Source organism: Bombus vancouverensis, chromosome 16 (assembly GCF_051014615.1).
Source record: "Bombus vancouverensis nearcticus chromosome 16, iyBomVanc1_principal, whole genome shotgun sequence".
Taxonomy (NCBI): domain Eukaryota; kingdom Metazoa; phylum Arthropoda; class Insecta; order Hymenoptera; family Apidae; genus Bombus; species Bombus vancouverensis.
Genome location: NC_134926.1, coordinates 6,903,086 through 6,928,495, shown reverse-complemented (window position 1 = coordinate 6,928,495; position 25,410 = coordinate 6,903,086). Strand labels below are relative to the sequence as shown.

Below are 25,410 nucleotides of genomic sequence, written 5' to 3'. Positions count from 1 at the left end.
CACACTTCGTGGGTCGTGATGGAAAAAGAACTTACTAGGTATAAATAAAGTGATTTCTCACGGCGCAGATGGAAAGTGCGCTAAGGGAAACGTGGGCGAGATTTCGCGTTATCGATTCTGAAATCGGACCGCGCGGGCCCACGCTGAATCGCGTAATAGCCCGTCTGTCTTTTATTGACGAACAATAACCGGCTAGCTTTTTATTAATGCTCCAATAACGGCTGCTTAGTCCACTTCTGTTCCTAGATCTTCGCTCCGCTAGAACCGTAATCTGGTTTCGCGTGCTTTGTTTTACCCGATCCCTTTGCATTCAAATGTCTGATGTTTCTAGCACGATGTTTGTATATGTATATACGCATTTTAGAATCTTGTCATGGTACAGCAGTCGTGTGGATAGATAGGATCCTTTGTTCTGGTTCTGCAGTTTGATGCAACGTTAATGCATCAGACAATTAGGAAATCCCGAACATTAATTTATGTAAATACAATGAATTATAAGTAAATTTTTAAATATGCAATCTGTCCTGCATTTTCTTATTTTTATTTAAATTTTGAAGAAGATATTCATTGATTTAAAACAATACTTAACTCTTTGAATTAAAATATTGCAGTGGAGACTTCAGTGAGTATCCCAGAATTTTTTCGAATTATTTGAGAGTACATAATAAAACATCCTAGAACAGTACATAATGGGATCTAAATGAATTTAGATAGGAAAGTAATCCTAACCTATATTCGAAGTATGGAATCGTTGCTATTCCTAAAAAACTATTTGAACAGGTTAATTTAATTTCAATATTAACAATATTTGCATTGTTTTTGTTGGAGTATAGGACGTTGAGTTCGAACAACGAGTGATTTAAGAATACGAATCGAGCGATTACGAAAGAGTTATTCGCACAGGCTTTAAGTATGCATGCTGTGTGCACGCACGTGGTTCTCCAGGATACCGGTCCGAGAGTCGTGAACTGTTACGCGGCCCGCAATCAACATTAACACGCTCCCCATTACGTAGGATGATATTTATCCGAGGCAAGACACTCGGTGTCGAACAATGACTGCAGCTAGCCATTTAACATTAGAACGAAAATGAATCACAGTTAATTTTTTATTATCAAAGTGATAAAATATTAGAAATTAAACCACGTTTTCTTTTTCAGCATCTAAATGTATGAAAGACACATAACTATCAAAATGAAGAGGAATAAATGAAATTTTTCATTTTCTGGAGAGTAATTTATGAACTTTACTGAGTTAAGCAAAACAAGGATTCTTGTTAAATAGTGTAAAATCTGTTGCAACGTTTCTAGATTTTTGGACTTCACTGATAATAGCAAATAAAGTAGGAAATAAAAAAAGTAATATATCAAAAACTGTTTTAGCAATTCTGGATTTTTGTATATTAATATGCCACATTAAGTAAAAAATAAAAGAAATAGTGTCCAAAATCTGTCAGCAGTTCTATTTTTGAAATTAAATTACAGATTCCATTGAGCATACCAAGCTAAATAAAGAGTAAAATAGAAAAGAAAATGTATCTAAATTTGTTCCAGCACTTTTAGACTTGTGGAAACTAATCTACAGACTCCACTGAAGATACCAAGTTGAATACAAAGTATGAAAGAGCAAATAGTATATCAAAAGCTGTCACAGTAAGGTATCATGATATGAAGGCACTTTAGGCTAGGAAATAAATTGAAAAGCTTGATTAAAAGCTTCTATAACGAAGGTGTAGCCTAGGCTCAGGTTAGGAAGAGCGATTTCCATAGCTTTTGCAACGGATCAACAATATACATATCTCAGTCGCCCGGTGGCGAGCTGGTTGCCAGGCAGCGAGTTTCGTCCAGGTAAACCGCTCCTCTCGTTTCCTCTTTCACCCGCTTGTGCCTCGTTCCCGATACAAACGCCATATTACCAGTCTATCGACGTTTGATATCGGTCGACCGGGCTCAGCGGTGCGCAAACTCCCTTGATACGGCACAAAACAAGTTCCAGAAACAGAAACTCTGGTAGAAGAATGTCCAGATGTTGCTCATTTCATCAAGAACTTGTTCTTTTATATGTATTACATAACCTATTTTGGGGAATTGCACTTTGGGGAATAAATTTATGATAATTTGGAGAAATATCTTTTCAAGGATTTCGTAAAAGAATATTATCAACTGTAAAAGATATATTACATAACTGAAATTATTATCTTTTTGGTAACATGGAAGATTGTTATATAGTATAGCAAACATCTATATAGCATAGAACTGGAAAAAGAATTCTATGGCAAATAATCTACATTATAGAGAAAAATATTGCTATATATGTGAGGCATAAAACTTCTTCAAATTCTTTTCAATTTCTACTTTTTTCTCCAGAAAAGATTTCAAGGTCACAGCTGAGCTAGCTTTTCATATAGTACACATAAATCTTTCAGTAATATTTATGGTCTGTGTAGCATAATCTAGTTGTTATCTAATAATTCAGTGCAAAAATTTCATTTTCAAATTTCTTTTTTTTTTAGAAACCGGAGAAGGGAAAAACATTTACTGTTGCGTAAACCGAATATTCTGACGTGTACATTAAATAACTGTTATGAAACATCGCACTATGGACAAAGAAAATTTCTTCCTAGTAGATTACTTGCGCGAGTTTTTATGGATCAAATGCAAAGATCGAGTTCATTACATTGCAAATCCTCTTTAATTTCAGTGCATTACGAATTTTTTGCATTAGGCCCTGCCTTCCAAATACAAATCTAATAGCCTAATATCTAATGATTAGGTTGGTATCATTAGATTTAAGGTAAGAATAATCTGTTGTCATTTCATATTTTTGTTATAATTTTTTTATAAATCATATATTAACCTATTCATATATAACATTTTTTCTTCTTTTCAGTTATAGAATATGCCATCTTTATTTTGAGTAAAAACCTGAGACACCCTATATATGGGAAATATGTTGCTGCAGTTGTGTTCAGTGAATTCTGTGTTACAAAATAAGCGTTGATTCCGGTTCGATCGCTGTTACAAGATTAATAAGCACGCTCGTAAATTATCGTCGGGCACGATACAAGTTGCGCACCACTGATTTAATGGATGACTCTCCCGACCTGGTGTGGTAATCACAGTAAAAAATCTTTCGTTCGAACGAGCTTGGATCCTTGGTAATTTTGTCGTCAACAACACTCCGTGCTCCTCTGCCCTTTAATTATATATTACCAAGAGATCTCGAAAAATCCACGCGAAAAACGTGGCTGTCGTGAAAAACTATGACGCTGCTTGGTTCAACGACATTGTAGCTGAATACGATGGTTGAATAGCGTGGAATAATTGGGCGAGATTCATTATTTGTATGGAAATGGTACAGTTAGATAATAGACGGATGTTTATGCAAACTTGTGTTATTATGAATATGATTCAAAAAATGGAATCCATAGAGCAATTATTTATTCACTAAATATTATTACAAATGCTATGAAAACTGCAGAAGATAAACCTATTTTTTTAAGTCTTCAACATGTTATGTACCGATTTAATCTTTGTACAAATCCCATAAGATTGTAGTGAGAGTTGTTATCCAAATTTTTGGAAATTTTTTTACGGGAGAAAAACATGATAAGACACATTTTGATTCCTTTTTACAGGCGAGCTCTGCTGCAATTCGTTTTATATATCGAGCATTGGATTTTTCAAATTTAATACGTCATTAATTAATGCTATCAAAATGAAGCAAACTTTGAAATTAACCTAAGCTCTTGATCATCTATGAACTATGGATATAACACGTAAACATCTATAGTATAATAATAAAAAATAGTAAAAAAATTCAAAAATTTTTTACATGACTATATAATTAAATGGTTATGCAATAGTTACGGAATAATTTTGATAACAATCAGACATGATCTGATAATCATAATTTGCAATTTTCATTAAAATTCGGAGTGAGCTATGGAACGATATCAAGGGAAGAAAACTCGTAAAACTTGTTAACGGCGGTAATTAAAGTGGTTGGTGAAGAAGTCTGACACTATTACATGAACGGGATAATAATTGCTTCATAATGATATTTCTGATGAAGATAATGTTTCACGGATAGTTGTTGCCACCTGTACTTTTGGAATTTTTTTCCTTCTTTTCCATATTTTTGTGAATAATAAGCTTGCCTCATCATGCGCTGTATGATTTCCAGGCCAGCCGCTATTTGGCACGTTTTCAATATTTTTTTCCAGTCATGCTTGCTTAACTTTTTGTGTATCATTACTCTTCTTTCCCTCTAAAAATTTATTTCATGCGTGATTGTACGTGCACATGACCATGTTAAGTAATATATACACGAGCAGAATTTTTATAGTGGACCTTATACAAAGAACTTTCCTCGCCGAGTTTCTTACGTGATCACAAAAATTCCTTAAAAACTGTATCTTCATAAAAGCCAAGTAGAATCTGACCCAATATATTTTACAAACTATCACAGTGAACAAATATGGGAAACAAGTCTCATAAGATAAAATTGAATGAAGTAACATCAATTACGTTTCAGGCCTAACTAATGATTACACTAAAGACTTTTATGCACTCATATGACATTTAAAAGTGTAAAAGCGTAAAGGATACAATTATGTGCAAAATTGGTGGTGAAAAAATTCTCTGTTTAAGTTTTACTCTTTTTAGTTGTCTTGCAGTTTATTGATGATAATCGAAAGTAACTTGGATGTATTTCCAGGGGAAGTTCTTTATTCTGAAGCAAGAGGACCAAGTGGAAAGGCAGAGACTGTCTATTAGTGTACGAAATAATGCCACAATGTACCGTAAGCCTTGGTTGAGCCTTCACGCATGGTGGATCGAAGCTGACAGGACAGGAGGAACAGGCAATAGCACACGATCGATTCGTGGCTCGTTACAGAGAGCCTGGTCGAAAGTTCGAACGAGGCCCGTACATTAATATTTCCGTTATTGCGCGCACGAGCACCGAGGTTATGCCTTTCACACAGCCCAGTAATAATACGGAAAGTGATCGTTCCTCTCCCAGTCGGCTGATCGATCACGATGCGGATTTTAACGAGCCTTCATCCGATTAACGCCCCACTGATCACGCAAACCTGACTGCAGCCTCCTTTATTAACTTCTTTATGATGCTACATTAAGCAGAAGATCGCACTTAGTGTTAATAGAAATTTAATGGATTACAGAAGGACACACATGTAATTTTAATTGCTAAATGGAATATGTTTTTAGCGTATAGGATGAGAATAATTAAGGAAAAAACAAGTATAAGCAGTTTGAAACAGGTTAGAGGATTAGTAAAGTGGAATTATGGATGTTGAACAGATAGCGTATGTTGGAAAAACCCAAGTGATTAATTAATGATTGGTTTAAATGGTACTTGTGTCGGGATAGTAATAGAGCAATTAGTAGTAGAATAATTATCATTCGAACATGGGATTCTGAGGTCTCTGTGGTTTCATAACACTGCTAGATCCATTCAATCTTGGACTTCCTTTCGAAGAAGTTGTTGATCGACTCTTAATACGGCACAGATAACTACTGCACTCTGTTCATAGAATTCTTGCACTGAGACGTCTTCCACTTGTCAATGTTGTAAACACAGACTCACAAGAAGAGACATCTTTTCAAGTATTTGACCTATCGCAATTCAAGCTTTAAAATGAGATAGCTAAATGTACTAAATTTTAATCAGCTTGAACAACAAAACTATAAATTAGTTAAATTAATTGTCAAGATAAGGATCTTAAAGAATCAAAACAAGCCATAAATCTCAATTCGGAATAGCATTCAGCTTCCAATTTTACAATCGAACCATAACAATAACAGCAATAATTCAAGAACTAACGAAAAAAGATCCTCAAGCGTCGAACCACTCATAAATCTCGACTCAGAATTGTGTTTGACTTTTAAGGTCGCAATCAAACCTTGACAGTTCAGTTCCATAGATCACTGGTAGATCCTTAATCCAAAATGGTCACATGTACACCACTGTTTATTCATTTTCACATAAATATGTTGATGAAGAAACTGTGAAGAAGCGAATGAACTGAGAGGAGAATAACGTTTGACCGCGTTGTAGAATATCCGTGCAAGTCTGTGGCCGCGGCACGACTAAACGTCGATCCATGACTTTCACTTTGAGATCCAGCCGGCCCTCTGTCCCTTCTCGAGCCGATTATTCGTAGCACACCCACGCTCTCCAACTCTGAATCACGATCGAATTGTTTTTACGTGGATAATACCGTTCCCTGGCTGGACAGAGTGGTTCTCTGTTGATACAGAGACGGATTTTCCTTAGGTTTATTCAGGAACTAAAAGTTAACGTAGTTATCCGGGTTTAGAGGATAAATGACAGTCTGAAGAATGTTGTTTGCAGGAGATTGCTATTGCGAAGAAGATAATTGGGATAATTAGAAAATTCTTGGCTACGGTTCATATATGTAGGTGTACAAAGAAGTTGGAAGAAATATTGATTGTAAAAGTATCTGAACATATTAGCTATTTAGTATAATTCATCTAAAATTATGGAGAGTGTATATCAGGATATTTTATGAAAAATAAGAGTGATGGTCCAGTAGTTTGAAAGTAAAATAAATTATACTTCTTAACAGTTAGATACTTTAGGTAATTGTATATATAGTCCCTCTATGTCTTCTTTTTAAAAATGGTTGAATGAGATAGTAAAATTTAGAGTTCCTAGATGTCTGCATAGGAGGAAGAATTAAATGGTTTGATGGAGAGTCGTTAATTAAAATTTATGATGCTAAAGTATAGTTTGAACCTCACTGTGTGGTAGGTTGGCTACAAGAACAAAGGAAGATTTTAGAAAAGAGTTTGTTATCAAAGAAGCTTCCCAGAAAATAAATAGTAACTGTAAGTATAACTAACAGTAACTATAAGTAATGAATATCAATGAATTAATAAAAATAAAGATACTGGTAAGGATACATTAGTAAGAGTTTCTTGAATAATAATAAAAATTTAATAATTAGAAAATCATAAAAGTTTTGTTAATATATTTCATAAAAATTCAAGATTAATAATTTTATGAATATTTACTTTAGATTTGAAAGAAGTACAAATATAGGAACATACCAAAGGAAGTCGATGAACAAAGGACACGAACAGAAAAGTGAATGAACTTCGCGTGTCAACAACACCAGAAACCGCTTAAAGTTTGCTATCATAGTTCGTTGAACGAGGAACGGCCGAGGAAGACGAAAAGAAGTCAGCGCTTACGTAAACGCGCTTTCGTTTGTTTTTCAAATATGCACCGGCTCGATCCTGATTCAGCACGGAAGAGCATGTGGCTTCTACCAGTTCACTGCGATCCGTCTCGCTGATATAATCAACCAGTAGAAACTCGACTTTTCACTCGAAGAAAGCAATATAATAATTATTACCTAAATTCTAAAGTTTCGATAATCACTCGACCAAAGAAAGTTTTGGAAGATCGATCAAATTTTACGAGTTTGGAACACGAAAATGCGACACTTTCACAAAAAGTCTGAAAATTTGAGAATTGAAAAATATGGAGAATTAAACGTTCTCTAATCTAGAATGTGTGAAGATTTAAAGATTTGGAACTTCGAAATTGTGATAATTTGATAATTTCAATGATTGGTAACAGAGATTTGAAAATATGAAAATTAGAAGGATTGAAATTTTGAAAATTTGAACACTTGATAATTTAGAAATTAAAGAATTTGAAAGCGCGAACAATGAAAAATCTTAAAATTTCTAAACGAAAGCGTGGATATTAATTCCAGAATTAATATTTTGAATTTCGTTAAAAAAGATATTATTTGAATATTGATATCGAAGTTAACGCATCGGTTAACAAGGACGAAGCGTTTACTTTTGAACATCGATGAATGAAAATTAATACTCCATGGTAAAGGCGGCAACAGAAACGTAATCGTGGCGGGTTATATCGAGTCCCAGCTGTTCACCTCCGCCAAGCATAATCCATTCCCTGACTTTCCTCGTTCTACAGTTACTCCAGGGTGAAAGGTGAACCATCTCCCTTCCCCTCGAACCCGTACTGACAGGAGGATCCGCGACTATACTTGTCAGAACCGATTACAACATCGTGGCTCTCCCTGTTTTCTACCACGTTCTTCGAGAATGAATCCTTGAAAAAGCTGATTCACTAGACCACAGGAGGGTTGCTGTTTTATACTTAATAAAATCCTACTAATTATAGTGTGAAATGGTTCGGAGTTACTCTGATCTGTTATTTATAAAGAAATAGTTGTATATTTTTAGTTTTTAACACTAGAGCTACCGATAATTAAAACGAAGTTAGTTAAGAAGATAGTTAAGCTATTTCTACCAAAAAACAGTCATTTTGACTGGTTTTTAAAAAATACGTAGTAATAAAATATTCTTATATTTATTGATTTATTACTATCTTATAAAAGGAATTCCATATTACGCAGTACATTTTTGGTATTACTAATCCATCTGGGACTATGATCTGGAATTTTTTAATTTGCAAATTTTCAAATTATGAAATCTTTTTCCTTGAAGCTTGTCAGTATTTCCACGTGTCATGCTTACACAGCGTCACCTGCATCACCCGCCTTCGGGAGCGATCAGGCTGTGACGTCAATGTAGCGTTATCAGCAGCCAGTGCATCAATCAATGGATCAAAATCTTAAATTTCTAAATTATTAACCGTCCAAAGTTTTTAACTTCTTAATTACCAAGCAATTGGGAGTTTCATAATTATTAATCTGTCAAACATCTAAATTGCCAATTATGAATTTTCATAAATATAAATTGTAAAAGAAATTAAGCTGAGTATTGGAAGAAGAATAACTGATGCTCCAAGGATAGTACAGTGATCGTCATTATCCGAAAACGAGCAAATTTCGTCAGCAAATATCGTAGAATAAGGCCAAGGAAAATAAGAGATCGACGAACAAAGAGAATCACTCGCTTACTGGAATCGTATCTAATCTTAATCATTATTCTATTCGCATATTCCTGTTTATTATTTTCCCGTGCCCTCGCTGCCAGTCACCAACACGAAAGTGACATCATATTCTGTTCACGAACCAGTTCTCATTGACTTTAATACCAGCTCTCTATGGTGGAGGTCTGGAAGATGGTCGTCAGGTGCGGTCATAACCTCGCAATGGGTTCGTAGACACGTGTACTAGTCTTTTGAGTTCTGACATAAGTTCTAAATAAAAAATTGCAGAGGCGTTTATATTTCCGTTGAAAACTTGACGTTAATAGGGTTAAAAAGGAGAAAAACTCGGTCGAACACGTGAGAAACAATGGATCCTTCGTTTTGTTTGGAAGTTGCGAGGCTGTTTGTGTGCAGTGCACGCTACACCGAGCAGAAAGTTCAGTCTCCATTACATAAGAGAATAGCCGGTCCTCTTTATCTTTTTCCTCTCTCGAGTCCATCGTCGACGTTGAATCACCATAGGCGTCTAGACGAACTTAATTAAACCCAGACACATAACACACTCTATAGATTTTTGCCACAGATAATAATGTATCAACATCAAGTTCATTTTAATTTAAATCAACGATACGATAATATTCCAGCATTGATTTTCTGATGAAGCTTATAAATGAAGATTCAAACTCAACGGGCAAACGAATTTTAATTTATATAACCTAAACTTTGAAAGTAGATCCTCCTAAATCTCTTTATCCATAAATTAATAATAAATTAAATAATATTAATTCAAAATTAATAAACAAATCTTGATTTACGTAACTTGAACTTTAAAGAAATGGATCTTCTTAAGTATCATATACGCCAATCTCTATAGGCAAAGATTTTGCAAGTCTGGAAAGCCAAACATCAGCTTTCCAAAGCAAAGTTCATGCAGGGACATCTACGAAACCCCGGAAGGGTTGGCAAACCAGTTTTGTGACAACGGTGCAGCGTTTATCGATTATCTTCTTAACCTGCGTGTTTCACAGGTTGTCTGTCTTGTATAATTGCTATCGATGCTCGCACCATCTAACCATCTTTTCGGTTATTTCTATCATTGATATATGTATGTAAATACGTTCTCACGTTTCTTTTTGGAGGTTAGATAACATTGGAGAGTTGGAGGCAACACGCGGGCGTTATAATGTCCCATCGAGAAAGCAGCCACCCACAAAAGAAAATCTGCCGTGTAATAAAAGGTAACGGTGCCTGGAAATAATAGAGTACCATATATCAACAGAAGGCGCCTGTATACTTTGTAATTTCACGTTACACGCAGTCGTACGTTTTTCTCCGCTATATTTCATTTTCTTTATCCTTCGTTTTCTTTCCTTGACAATTTTTTTATAATTTTGTTTTTAAAATATGATTTTATAGTTTATAAATCTATGCAATAATTAACTATCGGTTATTAATTACTGATTGTCTATAATTTACATACTTTTTGTAAAATGATTTTACCAATCAAGTAGTTTTATAATAATTTTCTAATCATTTTCATTAATGATATATGAATATAAGCAATGAAAGAAGATAAGCAATGTTGCAATAATGTTTTAATGTCAAATGTGAGTATATTTTTTAAATAATTTTACTGTCGCCGTAAACGTTGTTGTAATAGTTTTGTAATGATTTCGTTAGAGTTGTATAGTTGTTGTATAAAAAATTATTTTTATATTTAGGATTCATAGTTAGTCGAATGTCTGATTGCAATTTTGTTAGAATGAGTAACGAAGTAATGGAAAACAAAGATGTCACTACTTCCGGAAGGTAGTTTCGTGACAACTTCCTGCTCATCGCGATGTTGCTCAAGAAACGTCGGAAATAAGGTTGGAAAATCGTGTTCCTGCCATCCAAGCATCGACCAATGAAGTTTTTTCTGATGCAACAATCATTGCGACATGATCATCAACGAAGATAACTATAAAATACGTGTGGGAGCGTTTCCATTATTATAATATTTTTCCTTGATTTTTTGTTGTATAAACTTTCCACTGTGCCTTTTCAATAATTACTTGTTAAACTCTGCTAAACAGTGTTGTAAGACAGGTACATAGATATCAGAAAAGAATTAACTTGGGCCCTTATTCAATACGAAATAAAGAATTATATTGTCGCGGATTTCTTTCAACAATTATTTAATTGGAGTATTTTTTATTTCGTTATCCTTGTTGCATTACTGTCATTAAATTTTGTGATAGAAATGCAATTAAATTAAGATTAATATAATATAATGTAATATAAATTACGAGAAATATGATTCAAACAATATACGTGAACTTTTGCCTCATATTTTCAATTATATAAACTTTAATTTTTCAGTGAATTATTATTGACTTAATTATATTAAAATCAATAACAGCACTTTTTTCTTTTTAATGCTTTTTACAAAAATGTAGATGGTTACAAATTTGGGGCTCCTCTATTTATACATTATTTGAATAACATTTATATATCTTTCTGTTTTATTTATGTAGAGCCAATAACAGATTTGCAAATAATTGCATTAACAGCAAAAGTAACGCATTATTCATGAAATAAGGAGGGCCGTAATAAGCCCCGGAGAGAAACTCTCCATTCACGATGCATGCTCTTTTCCAAAGCCAACGATTTAATGCTGGCGTCCTCGATTTGACGGGAAAGAACAATACTGCGAAGAAAAATGTGCATTTGCAATACACACTCTTAAAAGATATGATACTGGTGAGGCGAAGCAACGATCCACAACCTGGTTGCTAATTAATTAAACACTCTAACGTCACTAGTCTTATAGAACAATAAGAAAATAAGAGGTGATCGAATCTGCAATATTTACACAAACTAACATATTTAACGAAAGAAGACTACCTTGTTTAAAGGTAAAAATTATTGTTAAAACAATTCAGATACAATTCCTTAAAGTAAAAAGATAGAATGTATAATAATTTCCTTCCAATTATTTCTTAATGAAAAATTTATTCGTTAATGAAATTTAAATGTAAAATTTTATTTGTAAATAATTATAAGAATAATTGTTATACTTACTATAAATTCTATTACTATTGTAAATTTTTTTTATTATTTTTCATAATAATTATAAAAATAGAATTTATGATAGATTCTGCAAAATACTTAGTTTCATCGAATAATAATTCGATAAATTCCAAGAATTATATGTTTCTATCTTTTTTTTCAGCTAGTAAGGAAAAGCAGCGCCACAATTTTTTTTTAATAAACAAAACTACAAGAAATATTGTTAATTGGAGATTAATTGAAGATCAGAGAGCTTCTGAAACGCGGCAGTACCTTTGGAAAGATGTCCGACAAAAATCCACGGAGATCGTTAAGTTACCTTACAGGCCGATTCAAGGACAGACAAGTATCATCAGGATTGCGAGTCATCCTGCTTGTTCTTTATACTCTTTTTTTTCTCCTTTTTCCTTGGACTCCGGCGTCCTTCCGTGCCGGGCGCTCTTCTTTGCTCGATACTCGTTTAAAACTCGTTTTTAAAACCATACACGAAAGTTTATTAATTTCATTTATACCGACTTATAATTGGAGATTAGAATCTATATTATTAGATCCTGATTCGATTAGATTTTCTTATGGTAAATCAAAGTTTTAAATATTCTTCTAATCTTCTTATAGGTTTGGAAATTTGCAAAAATTAGGTTAAGATTAAAAATAATTGATGTAATTATTGATGTAAAAGTTCTTTATCCTTATGAAGATTAATTAAATTCTGTGTAATTTATTGTGTCAGTTTAATTGCGTTTAATGAAAGTTTAATGCCAGGAGAGGAATTTCTCTGCTAGGCTCTACATCTGAGAATCCCCATTTATAGGAACTCTTCTATAGTCTTCCATATATAGACATAACCTTTTTTCAGAAAGGAAGAAAAATTATGGAAGATTTTGTTTCAAATGTTGGGGTGTTTCTAAGAAATAATGTCTTTTTATGCCACAAAATATGCGAAATATCTTTTCTTAATTCCATATATAATTTCTGTAGAACAGCATAGAGATTTCATTGGATTATATTAATTAGTATAGCTATAAAATTATAAAAAGAAATTTACATAACCTATAATCTAATAATTCACTAATCATTATAATACTGTCAATTAATAAATTATTGTGCAACAGGTGGAGAATGTGAAAAGAATGGTGAGAAATACAGTAATTTATAGTTTGGAAAGTGAATGACGCGATAATTCAACTCCTGTGAAGAGGTAGAAGAATGAAGTTGAAAAAGTCAGGCACAAACTTCTTGATGAAGGAAGTTGTTTGCGGTCGAATGAATCGGACCTTGGCAAGAGAAGTCCAGACGGTGCGGTGCTGGAAACAGCTCAAAGGAGTCCGCGGCACGTCGACAAGACGTCCCCTTTGTGGGATACCGTTCGACCACCGAGCAAGTAACGAGATTTCAGTTCGTGGAACTCGCCATAACGACCCCGCCTCTCGTTTGTCCAGAAATTCATTCACTAATTCTCCTCTTACCTTCTGCTGTCACAACATTGATCTGTTTCTTGATTAAATATCACCAACGAGTCTTTGTAGTAGACAAAAAGTATATTATAATGAGAGATGATCAGTAGCTGAGAGGTTAGAATCCTATACCTAGGGGAAGATACATCTTCACGCATTTGTGAAGTAATATGTAATAAGAAGTTACACCGTAAATTGTATAGAATTAAGTGTACGTTCATCACATTGCTAAAATGGGACGTGAAAAAGCATTTAGAAGAGGGCAGAACGTATTGTTTCAGTGAGAAGAGGTTAGGAGGTTGTTTACTCGAACTGTTACACCGAGTTCGATCCCCCAATTGTTTGGCGGAGAGCGTGTATCGATCGAATAGTTCGAGGAGTCAAGCGCTCGCACGTGTCCGCACCTTTTTCTTTCTTTGCAGACATTGGATACTGTATACGCTGGATGCTGCGCGAAACCGTTATGCAACCTGCAGCGTATAAGTGGTCTTTGCTCGCCCAGATTCCCGTTGCCCTGTCTCCGCATCGTTTTCATCATTACAAAATAGCTATGGAAAATTATAACCTACTCATCCAAAACTACAAGTTCTCCTCTTATTAATTATTAATTACGAATTTACCTTAATTAGGAATGAGATAAAAGTTATAAGAATTAATTTAAAAAAATAGAAGAAATGAAAAATTGACTAGATTATATATTTTCAGGATGGATAAAAACAGTATAGCATTGGAAATAAACAACGTTGTGCAATCATTCTTGACGACTGGATCGACTACGACAAAACCACATTTTACTGCTTGTTTAGCCTTCGCATTTTTCAATACCAGTTCTTTGTACCCACGTAATTGAAATATATATGTATGTAGTTACAATTTAATTTCAGATTGGGAAGTTTCATTTCCACTTCTCCAATGTCATTTAGCTGTTACAGCTATACAAAACCATGGTTATTCACATCACGAAGACATCTCCCTGTTTCCCGTGTTCTATAACGTTTTGAAGCAATCGTATAGCTCACTTCAGAAGCGACGTTCATTGTTTTCTCTGTATTATGCTTCACTGTCTCAACGCGTTTTCAATTCTTCCATACAATTCAAACTCAATATATGTACTTTTTTCAAATGTACTGCTTAAAACAATGATCCATCCATTATTGAACTCGAAAACGCCATCTACATCAGTAAGTATTCGTTTGAATTACTTCTTTGTATGAGGCTACATATATTTAATAACTTTGTCAAACTATCTGGGAAACGAATTTTAAAATTTTGTAAAATATTTGTAAAATATCTCTCTAACTTTACTTGTACTTTGTACCATTTTTTAATTTAAGGTTATATACAGGTACATTGTAAAGCGGATAATGTCACGAGGTATTTAAGGCGACAGGCTCCCACGAGTTACCGTCGGCGTCATCGACCACCATGATCCCGTGTTTAGTCTCTGGCTCCATTTCCTTCTCCCTTTCGGCCACTTTCCTTCTTGTCTCTCCTCGCCCCCAGCCACTCCCTTATTCGCTTTCAAGTTCTCTTCTCTTCTTTTGTTTCTCTCCCCCTTTTCTTCTCGCTGCACTTGTATTTTTTCTTCTCTGTTGCATTGTTTTAGTGTTGAATATTTAATCGTTTAATCTCTCTTAATTTCTACTTCAAATATTTTAGATATTTCTTTATATTCTAGTCTCGAATCGCAGTGTAATAATTATTATGGAAGTCACAGCAATAAGTCTTAACAAGCAATATTTTTTAAAAAAGATTAGCTCTAAAAAAATGTCTGTTCACCATATTTTTCGTTCTTTGAACAAATGTTTCTTGCTCTACCCATTTCTTCCTACTCCTCTAATCTATTTATGACCGATTTCAATTCATCCTCTCTCTTCATCTTTAACCTCCAATATATCTTCCTCCTTGTGGAATCGTGTTCCCCATGAAAGAAGAAGAATGGAAAGCTGTGACGCGATTTACGACCCTGTTTACAGCTTCCGGAAGAAGCATATCGACCTCACGCACGCACTAGGTAAGATTAGTTACCCTAACCGCTAAAAAAAGCGCGTAACATCGGTGATCCTTCCAGACGACGAAAAATGGACGCAAATTGGGGTCAGGAGGAGTGGCATCACATGTCCAAGGTGTGCATCAGGTAACCATGAGCGCGTTTATCGTCCTTTAAAAGAGATTCGAGCGTCGTGTGGACACTAGCAGAGATGAAGTCAACTGAGAGAGGGGTTTCCTCACCCAAGGTGATCCGGTATAAAAGCGAGAGGCCATCAAGAGCGAGAAGACCACCTGACGAATCCTCACGCATAAAAAGAAACAGGATAAAAAAAGTCAAACTTTATTGATCAGAAAAAGACAGTTAGCATTGGATCACGACCATATTTAATATCATACAAAGTTCCCCTGGATCATCATACATGATATTCCAATAATCATGGACATCTTATATAATAAATACATAAAGGAATAAAAATCTGTGACTAGAAGAAAAAACGCAAGAAACACCATTTGGTTTGAATTTCGAGGTTATGATGGACAGAAAAATGTAATTAGCGAAGAAGACGCGCAGATTCTTTGATGAAGCGCTTTTTTAATTAAGGTTCGAGTGCGTCATCGCTTCCAGATGATTTAACGAACATTTTTTTGGCCAAACAGAGCTGATGTTCTAGGTTGTTCACCCCGATGGCCACTAAATTAATTCTGGCGATGACATTATCCGCACCCCCGCGTCCCTAGCCGTTGAAGCGGTGCCAGTGACTCATTGTCAATGACTTTCCATCAATTTCCGCCTCGTTTCGTTTACCATGGGGAAGCCACAGAATCGCGAGTCATGGTTTTATTATCAAGCATCAGTTTAATTCCTGTTCCTCCTTAACAAAGGTTCTCCTTTTTTGTTTACAGTGAATCTAACTTTACTTTAGGGATTCTAATTCTCAAATTTATTGTTTTTAAAGTAATTATAGAAGGATTAAATAGAAGTATTAGTAATAATAATAGAATTAGTCCAGAGAAATGATTGTTAAGTGAGTAACCAAGTTTAAAAAGGCCTCGTTTTCTATCAATACGAAACTGGAGACCAAAATAAGTTAGGCCTTGAGGGTTTGACTATACATAGCCTGGTATATACCTCATGTACAGGGTCAAGTCAAAGCAGCGTTGTCTTGGAGGCGACTTTACGATGCAAATACACGTCGCCGCGATTTGTACAATTTTCTCTTGTTTGGCTAGGGAGCCGGACGCTGGCGCCGTGACGCTGCATTCGTTTCTGGCACGAAAATAGTCAGCAGTCGACGGAGAAGGATAAAGGCGGCTCAGTCGAATGAAAGACTAGCCTGAAGGCGACAGACGGACAAAACAACAAGTTAAGGGGAGAAAATCGAAGTAAACGCTTCGTCAAACCGAGTTCTCGCTGCCCTTTCCTCCTTTTACCAGCCATATTCTAAAAATAGTTCCGCCATGTGAGCAGGGAAAGTGCGTCCTTGGGTCTTCGGAGAACAAAGATTGCAATTGGCCAATCTGAAGGAAACCTAATCGAAGTATTAGATTATTATCGATTCTAACTTCATTTCAATTTTTTAAAGACGATACATTGAAATTTCAAGTTACAATATTTGGGAAAATATATTTCTTATGAAATCTAGGCAGTAGGCAATTTAATCTTAAATTTTTTCAAATATAAGCATAGTGTCAAATGGAGTCAGAAAGTAGCGATTTTCTAATTTAGTAATTGCCTGTTAAAGAAACTCACTGGCTTGTTGTATTACCACACGATGGTAATTGGAGATTACGTGGACGTTGCATGAAATTTCACGGGGAAAAACATAATTCGGCCTAAATGGATCAAAGTATAACAGAAAGAACCGTGTAATTACAACGCTGCGCGAAAATGTGTGTACAGAGGCGAGGATAGCCGGTTATCCTGGAGGCAGTCAGTGGAACAAAGAGAAACTACCGGACACATAGAGCGTCTTGGGCAACCGGCTTGGTGATTTCGTAACTCCCCGCGCCGCCGCAAACTGTATCACATGAGAGAAGTTTGATCCCCGATACAACATACAACGTTTGCTGGAATTATGGTGTATAATTAGAGAACAAAAGAGAGACAGGTATAACTTAAAGTATAGTAGGTTACGCGTAAATGAAGATCTTAGGATAAGATTTTTGCTCATTTTTTATTTGAATGTCACTTTATGATTGAAGAGATTGAATGCTGGAAACACGGTATATAATTAGAGAATAAAATAGGGACACTTATAACGTGAAATGAAGCACAGGGTATTGAATATAAAGAAGCGATTCTTCAGAATTTTCAATGAGTAATGGCGGCAAGATTGATTGACTCTGTCAAATGAACTATTGAATGGCGCTTTTTTCTAAAGAATCCTCGTTGTTTACAGTGACGCATCGAAAAAACTGCGTTAATTGATCGAAAGCATCTCGATGAACGGAGGAGAAATCGTCAAGAGTCGAATGGATGGAACGAAATCATTGTAGCACTGCGGAATCGATTCTTTGCTTGTTGGGCAATCGACAATCTGCAACCTGGAACAATTGTTTCCACTCTCGTTCCGCGTTCAATCGATTAACAAAAGGTAAATTCCATCAAATTGTAATTATGCAGTTATATGATTGGTAGTTATTACATAATACATGCAATGTAGTTATTGTAAAAATATTATAATTCCTATACAATCTGCTAAGAATTCTAAATTTGGAAATTTGAAAATCTTACAGTTTGAGAATTGGAAAAAGATAATTTGAGCGTTTAAAAATTGCAGAATCTTAAACTTGGAGAATTTTTAATTTGGAAATTACAGAACTGTGAATTTTAAATGTGGAAATTTCAGAACTGGGAAATCTTTAATTTGGAATTCTGAAAGTTCGAAATCCGGGGAACTAACAATATAAAAGACCAGATTTAATGACGCCTACAAGTTTTCCATTTTATCAATGACGACCAGCGTTGTCAATTAGTTCGAATTTGTACGCACATAGGATCGATTATAACTGACGACAATCACCATGAATAATTATAACCTCAAACAAGGGTCGTACACTGAAGTTCATGGAGGATCGATCAGAAATTCTTAATGGGGTGCGGGTCAATAAACAGCCAGATGTGTTTAATGCCATGCCAAAGACGTCCATTATTGATTACCATTAACAAAGATGGCGCGTGGTAATTAAACTCGCCCTCGGGACGCGTGGATCAACACTCTGAATTACCTACAACCCGTGAAGTGACATTCACCATGAGAGCCTTGCGTGTCACATTATCACAGGATTATTGGATTCTCGTTCAAGTGTAAAACTGGTAACAAAAATAACTAAAGATAATTTAGAATGAAAAACACAGAGGTGTTATTAAAGGTCAATTACAAGGACTGAAAGTTATGGTTAACCTAAAATTAATGTTCACATTGACCTGATCAGTGGCCTTTAAGTTGTTTAAAACGTTTCTTCCGGAAGAAAAGCGTAACGTGAGACAGATGGTCCATTTGACCTTTGTTCATCTTCTCCCTTCAAGATAAGTTAGGTTAACTCTGGAAGTATAGCAAGTTAGATACATCAAATTGTATAGAGCGGAACATCTTTGAATTTCAAGCTTCCTCCAAAGTAAATTAGCCCATAACAATGGCTGGAAGTCGACGGAGCGTGTGTGCACTCTTCCAGGTCAAAGTTCACGCTCGGTTGAACTCCAAACATAAAGAAAACGAGGATATCTGCATCTCCAACATTATATGCTATAAATGTTCCCAAAAGACATAACCGGGATAAGAATTAATATTGTCAAAATTATTTCAGATTCACTATCCAATTTTATCCTAACCAAAAAGTTCATGATTATCTATGAGAAACAAAATATGATAAAAAATGACTGATCTATAAAAATTACGAGGTTCAGACACGTCTCTGCTATTTCACGGTTCATTTTACATCCAATCCACGTCCAAATATCCAAACCTCAAAAAGACTAAAATAAGAAACAAAGAACCATCGAAAGTAATTGGCCAGTCAAAAGTACAAAAATCAGACACGTTTTTGGCATTTCACGGTCCCGTTGTTCGACTCGTATTAATTACCATTGCCATAAATTACCATGTTATGCGAAGAGACGAAAAGAAGTTTCTTGCTTTGTCGGCCCAGCATCATTAGGGTCGGCTCCCCACTTGATCTGTTCCCCTCCTAGAATTCCTGTTCTATTTCACACGAGTGACACGTAGCACGGAGAAAGACGCATTAGGGTCGAACGGAAACGGATATTAGAAAACGTCGGATTCGAGACTGTTTTTCCGCGACATCGTGATGACGACAACATCGAGATCTGACGAATAGACGTCGATGAAACGGCGACATCATCGAAGACGACCTCGATTCCATCAAGGATAAGGTCTCTAGAGGGAGATCCCGGGAGAGCTCCCCGATTACTTTCGCCATTCTAAACGCGCTCGAATTTCTAAGATATTCCAGCGTACATATTGCGTTCGACGCGATCGACGCTGCGGAGAAATTCGTGGGAACACGCTTGCCACGAGCCGCGATTTCGCGGCTTCTCCACGGGTTTCAAGAGCTACTGAGGTTTGCGTTTTATTATTTCTTGCTATGGCTAAGGTTTTCCTTGGGTATTTTGTATCAGAAATAAAGAAGACTGTTATTTTAAATTTCAGAAGTTGAAAGATACGAAAATTGGAAAATTTTATATTTGGAATCTCAAAAATTTGATGGCTTGAAGATTGCAAAATGTTTAATTGAGAATTTTGATATCTTGACGCATTGAAAATTCTGTAAAATTCTAAACTTAAAATTTTGATCATTTTGTTGCTTTAGAATTTGGAAACTTGACGCTTTAAAAAAATGAAGAAATAAAAGTTTGACACTATGAAAATTGGAAAATTAAGACGTCGGACTTTTGCAAAAATCAAAAATTCGTTACTCCATATACGAGCATTTTGGCAGAGAGACCAATGAAGTGAAGAGCGCATTAATCGATCCGATATTCCTGAACTATAATTACTCGGGTAGTAAGGTTAATTAGCCGCAGGTCAGTTTACTTGCAGAAACCGGTCTACGGTTGCACAATTTCAATTGATCCATTGAACCTTGACACAGTATATGTGGTTTTGCTTTCCAGGTGTAGTAAGGTGCATGTATATTTAATAAGATAAGAATTGCGGCGCGCCGCTTGTTCCAGACGCTTGCTGATGTCATCTATTCAAATATCCGCGTGTTACAAACAACTAAATATATACTCTCAAAACAGTCAGAACATTTTACCAAAATCATACTAAATTTCTTCAAACCTTATAAACTCCAGTAATTTCTCTCTATTTTATTGCAGTTAAAAAAGAACAGAAGTACCCAAAAAGAAGGAGCCAAAGAGTCAACAATACTCAATAACCAAAAACAACACAAAGAAATCTTAAAAGACTCACCGTAGATGACATCCAACTTCAATCACCAAATTCTTCTAAAGTATGATTTATTTTATTTTGAAATATTTTTCAGTCACTGTCAAAAATTATAAGGTTTCGAATATGTTTTGCTCAAGAGAAGCCACCAACACAAAATCCGTGATCACGAGCGTGCAGAGGCTCGCTCGGGACTGAAGAATACAGGATATAGCGAACAGCACGTCAATGAAAGAACGCCGGCATCACCGCCGCTCATTCGAGCTTCTCCTGCACGTGCGCGTGCAACACGCACGCGTACACACGCTCCAAAGCGTGGATGGCTGCGTAGGGTCTGCCCTTCTCTCTCCGGACCCTTTTCAACATGATATTGTGGTATCGATTCACTGAGACGCCGGCTGGATGTTTCAACGCTTTTGTGTGGAAGCTGCAAATTTTTTAGATCGAGCGCGCTATGATGGATAGACTCGATTATAATGGAATTTTGAAACAATCTTTGAAGTTATGATTGATGGCTGGTATTGATTTAAAATCTGTTTTATTGTGAGAGTGAATAGGAATTTTATCTAGAATGAAATGGGCGATTTCGATTTATTATTGGATTGTTTGAAGATAAGCTATAATTAGTATTGTTGATTCATTGGGGATTACAAAGTTTAGATTAGATTTCAGTTAAGTTATTTAAGTAATGCACTTCTTGTTTTGTCATTCTCTCTATAGTAACAAGTTTTGAGTTTTAGTTACCTATTTCTTTGGATTTCTTTGGATTTCTTTGGATTCTTTTCTACGATCAGCTTTATTACACAAAATACAAAATAGAACTAAAGTAAAATACTTTGTAGTTAAATAACTTTGTCTAAACTGTTGTGAATCACTTCTAGCGCAAGAATCAAATTCAAATATAATTTCATTGTTAATTTGAAACTTTCTTTGAGTCGGCCCTTGTACTCCCAATTGTAATTATCCATTAAATTGCATTGGAATCGCCTAACCTAAAGTAACAATGAACATGGGATCACTTCCAAGACAAATTTATTTCACAAAACTGGTACAATAATACGAAGCAAAAGTCGACGCACAACCATCACAGAGGAAGTATAATACACAGTACACAATACTGCGCGGAACAACACCGTTCACTCTGGCACGGTAGAAAAATCACGTTGCACGTGCCTGGTCGGTTCTTGTCATGAGGTTCGTAGAAACGACCGGTCACCTGCTCTTAATCGTTGCTCTCTGTAACTGGCGAATCGTCTGAAACAGGATTATTTCGTTAAAACTTTCGAATGTGGATGTCGTCGACCGAAAAACTTCCTCCGGCAAAGGGGAATCCCGTTTGGCTTGTTTCCTCGTAAGCCATTTCTATTGTCTTTCCATTGTTTTCTACGCGTTTGTACTTCCTACCGGTCGATACTGTCTTTCTTACTATTTTTTGTTGTACTACACAATGGTGCGCCGTGAAAAATTGTTATGTAAACGTGTACTTATTTTAGATTAGGAATGTAATAGTAACTTTGGAAAAATTTGATGAGAAATGGCTACTATTCAGTTTTAATTGTAAATAATGTTTATTTAGATTAGAAATTTACCAGAAAAGTTATGTAATTTTTCTTAGACCGATTTCTACTAAAATAATATGGTTTCTGTGAGGAGGATTTAACGCAATGGTATTGTATATTTTAATTTTATGGTGAATAATAGATTTTGTGTAGAGATTACACGTATTGGTACTTCAGAATTTTTCTCTTTTTTATATAGGCAAAGAAATATAAATGAAACATATACCCTCTTTGCATCCTCCAGGCTGGCAGGAATATATTTTGAGTTCACTGTCTGTGCTAAACTACTGTAATCCCTGTAAAGAATGTATTGATCCTTCAGGCACTGCTTTATCATCAGTATTCTTTTCTGTAATTCGGCAAGCCCACCTTTGGCTTTAAATATTGAATCCTCCTCATCTGTTATTACGAAAAAAAGATACATGAATTAAGGGAAATAGAAATGAATGAATTAAAAGAAAAATAATCTACCAGGCTTTACAAATGCTGCGATTTTTGGAAATTCAAGAGGTTTGAAGACGGATAATTTAGACGACGTCATGCCTGGACCAAATTCTAATCGCGTGCCTTCCAGCTCCAGCAAGTAATTACGGATGTCCTCGCGTTCTTGTTGCAGTCTGAGTATTGCTGCGTGCTTCCGCAGATTATGCATTTGTCTGCATTCGAATCTCGAGTGCTTTCCCTCTACTTTGTTACAATTCGGTGATTTTCGATTTTTCGATGACCTCGAAACTTTCTTACACTTAGTCTTCTTCTGTTTAACTCTTTGATCACAATTAGTCTCCTTGCCCTATAAAGATTCACAATTTTTTACATGTTAAAGAAATATTAAAAGTACGAAATTGTCCAAAAATTTCTTCTCTAAAATATTTACCGTCTTAAATTTTTCTAGAGATGAAGCGTCACTGTCATAATCTACAGCATCTACAACTGGAAGCTTCGCTATAGTTCCACAATTTTTACAAGGTCTAGGTTTATTTAGGCTACTTAAAGCTTCTACTGGGGTTTGAACCCTACTTCTCCTAACTATGGCATTAATTGCATCTTTATTCAATTTTCTTAAAGTACAGGTAACATCAGACTGTTTTGGAGTCTCTCTTAGAAGTTTCTCTTCACTGAAATTCGTTTTCGAACTGCCATCTTCTATCTTAGTTCCTGACCTTCCAGTTTCTATTCTGTTAATAAATTCTCCTCTGCCGTACTCGGTCGGTAAGGAAGTTTCCTTCGGATCCTTTTCACTTTTTCTAAAACAATACAGGAGATACACACGGTAAAGTAATTTACTTCTTCAATTATAGGGGATCGAAGATAACAGAATTGCTTCTTACGTGGATGTCATGGACTCTTGGCTGTTTTCCTTACGTTCTGTTAATCTTTCGTGTTCAGAAGTCGAGTCAGTTTTCTCCTCTGTGTTTTCATTGGGCAACTTCCGGTACTTTTTTCGACGAACGTGCCTCCGCGTTGGAGTTACTTGTTTAGGTAGCTTCAGAAGATTGATCGGCCCTGCTTCGTCCATGTTCTCCGTTCTCTTCACGTAATTCGATAACTCCTCGTCGAGGCCAATATCACACTCGCTGGTACTGTGCATTATTTTTGGCGCGATCAACTCCACGATTTCTTTGTCTCTGAGAAATGAACATAATTCTAAATATTATAATGTACCTTCGACTCAAGATATTTTCTAAAAAGAAAAATATTTTAAAAAACACAGGAATCTCTATTTTAATAACCTGTCTTCGTCGACCACCGTCTTCTGAACATTCTCTGTCTGCCTGTGTGGAGTAATCTTAATATGTTTCACCCCAGAAATCACAGTATCCTCTACCGAGCTCTTCTCCAGCTTCTGTTCGACAGAACTGGATGATTCAATGGAACTAGAAGCTTCTTCGAAAGTGTCATCTTCGTATCTAGTCTTCTGTTCTTCTTTGAAGGAAATCTTCTCCGTGGAAATGTCCTTGTTCATCGTGTTTGATTGTTCAGAGGTGATTTCGCTTTTTTCTTCGATTAGCCTGATAACTTCTTCTATCGTCGTTTCTTTATTATCGCTATTCGATAACGGGACATTGTCCTCAGCCATCGTCACTTCTGGTTCGTACGATTTTTCATCGCTTTTTTTAGAGGAAGTCTCGTTCACGGATTTAACTGCTTCTGAAATTGTTTCAGAAACATCTGAACGCCTGGAAAACGCTGTAGCGATAGAAGAATTATCATTGTTCCTTGGGGAACCTCGAGATCCTATCGTGGGAATTTTAACCTTATCTTTGGAATTCGTATCCAGGTTTGAGAGACTCTCAGGAAATTCTTTCAACCTTGAACCTTTACTTTCTTCTTCTATTTCAATACTTTCGATTATGGATCTCGTTTTAGGGGATGTCTTTGAAGACTTATTCAAGGTCACACTGTCACTGATTGAGGATTCATCATCTTTTATGTTGTTGAATGGAATCTTAATATCCATCTTGGATTTAGAAAATGCCTAAATAAGCATTGAATATAGTTAAATAAAATAAATTTTCCAATTCGTCAAGAATAAAACATTATTAAAGATTAATTTATAAAAGTATCGATTCGAAAAAAATATAGATGTGATATCAATAATATAAAAAATAATTCTCTTTCCTTATAAATACCTCCTACGTTCAATATCATAATAAATGATCTTGAAATCTTGCACAAGTTATTTAAAATTATCCAGCAAAACTGGTCAATACCTTGGATCTAAATTCCGTCTCTGCATTAGGTGTTGATACAGCTGAACTATCTTCTTTGTCATTTAAGATCTTAGATTTGACTTGCAAACTTCTAGATGAACTTTCCAGAGAACTTTCAGTGCTGACGTTACTCTGAACTCTCGTGCCCTCGTTACGTTTTATATTATACTTCTTGTCTATCTCCTTCAACCTCAACAGAGCAGCTGTTGCCTTCGAGTGCAACATTTTTCCCTTTTTTTAATTTTTTCTGTTTTCTTGCAGGTCCACCGACTTCTCTGATCTGATTGGACCTCACTGGCTTTACTTGTAG

At 35.5% G+C, this 25,410-nt stretch overlaps 2 protein-coding genes and 2 long non-coding RNA genes across 11 annotated transcripts in view; 2 read left to right on the top strand and 2 right to left on the bottom strand.

Annotated features, from left to right (window-relative positions):
* LOC117154400 (uncharacterized) overlaps nucleotides 1-21,007 on the bottom strand; it is a 24,832-nt gene extending 3,825 nt beyond the window's left edge. Inside the window, exons 1-2 of one of the 8 annotated variants that reach the window (XM_076625741.1) lie at nucleotides 5,927-6,125; nucleotides 4,160-4,269 (exon numbers count right to left, since the gene is read on the bottom strand). The gene's annotated coding sequence lies outside the window, so the exon portion shown is untranslated. Of the gene's footprint in view, nucleotides 1-4,159; nucleotides 4,270-4,803; nucleotides 5,204-5,432; nucleotides 5,681-5,847; nucleotides 6,126-19,520; nucleotides 19,543-20,854 lie in introns of those variants that run through there. The other 7 variants (XM_033329351.2, XM_076625743.1, XM_033329352.2 and 4 more) reach the window with 7 other exon arrangements.
* LOC117154402 (uncharacterized) lies at nucleotides 10,046-12,798 on the top strand. Its single transcript, XR_004463766.2, has 3 exons — nucleotides 10,046-11,010; nucleotides 11,439-11,819; nucleotides 12,137-12,798. It is a non-coding gene; the product is annotated as an uncharacterized LOC117154402 (long non-coding RNA).
* Nucleotides 15,913-22,560, top strand: LOC117154403 (uncharacterized). The gene is made up of 6 exons (XR_013060453.1): nucleotides 15,913-17,527; nucleotides 17,819-18,013; nucleotides 18,269-20,000; nucleotides 20,090-20,463; nucleotides 20,554-20,681; nucleotides 20,761-22,560. It is a non-coding gene; the product is annotated as an uncharacterized LOC117154403 (long non-coding RNA).
* Nucleotides 21,997-25,410, bottom strand: LOC117154397 (uncharacterized). The gene is made up of 7 exons (XM_033329349.2): nucleotides 25,101-25,410; nucleotides 24,120-24,865; nucleotides 23,718-24,014; nucleotides 23,264-23,633; nucleotides 22,861-23,179; nucleotides 22,616-22,788; nucleotides 21,997-22,084 (listed from the first exon to the last, which is right to left on the bottom strand). Exons 1-7 carry the CDS (start codon nucleotides 25,323-25,325, stop codon nucleotides 22,043-22,045), a joined length of 2,172 nt encoding a protein of 723 aa, XP_033185240.2. The 5' UTR covers nucleotides 25,326-25,410; the 3' UTR covers nucleotides 21,997-22,042.

Coding starts and splice junctions, on each gene's coding strand:
- LOC117154397 (XM_033329349.2), bottom strand. CDS start 25,325: ATGTTGCACTCGAAGGCAACAGCTGCTCTGTTGAGGTTGAAGGAGATA. Junction 24,866..25,100: donor AGACGGAATTTAGATCCAAG/GTATTGACCAGT, acceptor ATGCTTATTTAG/GCATTTTCTAAATCCAAGAT. Junction 24,015..24,119: donor ACGGTGGTCGACGAAGACAG/GTTATTAAAATA, acceptor TTCATTTCTCAG/AGACAAAGAAATCGTGGAGT.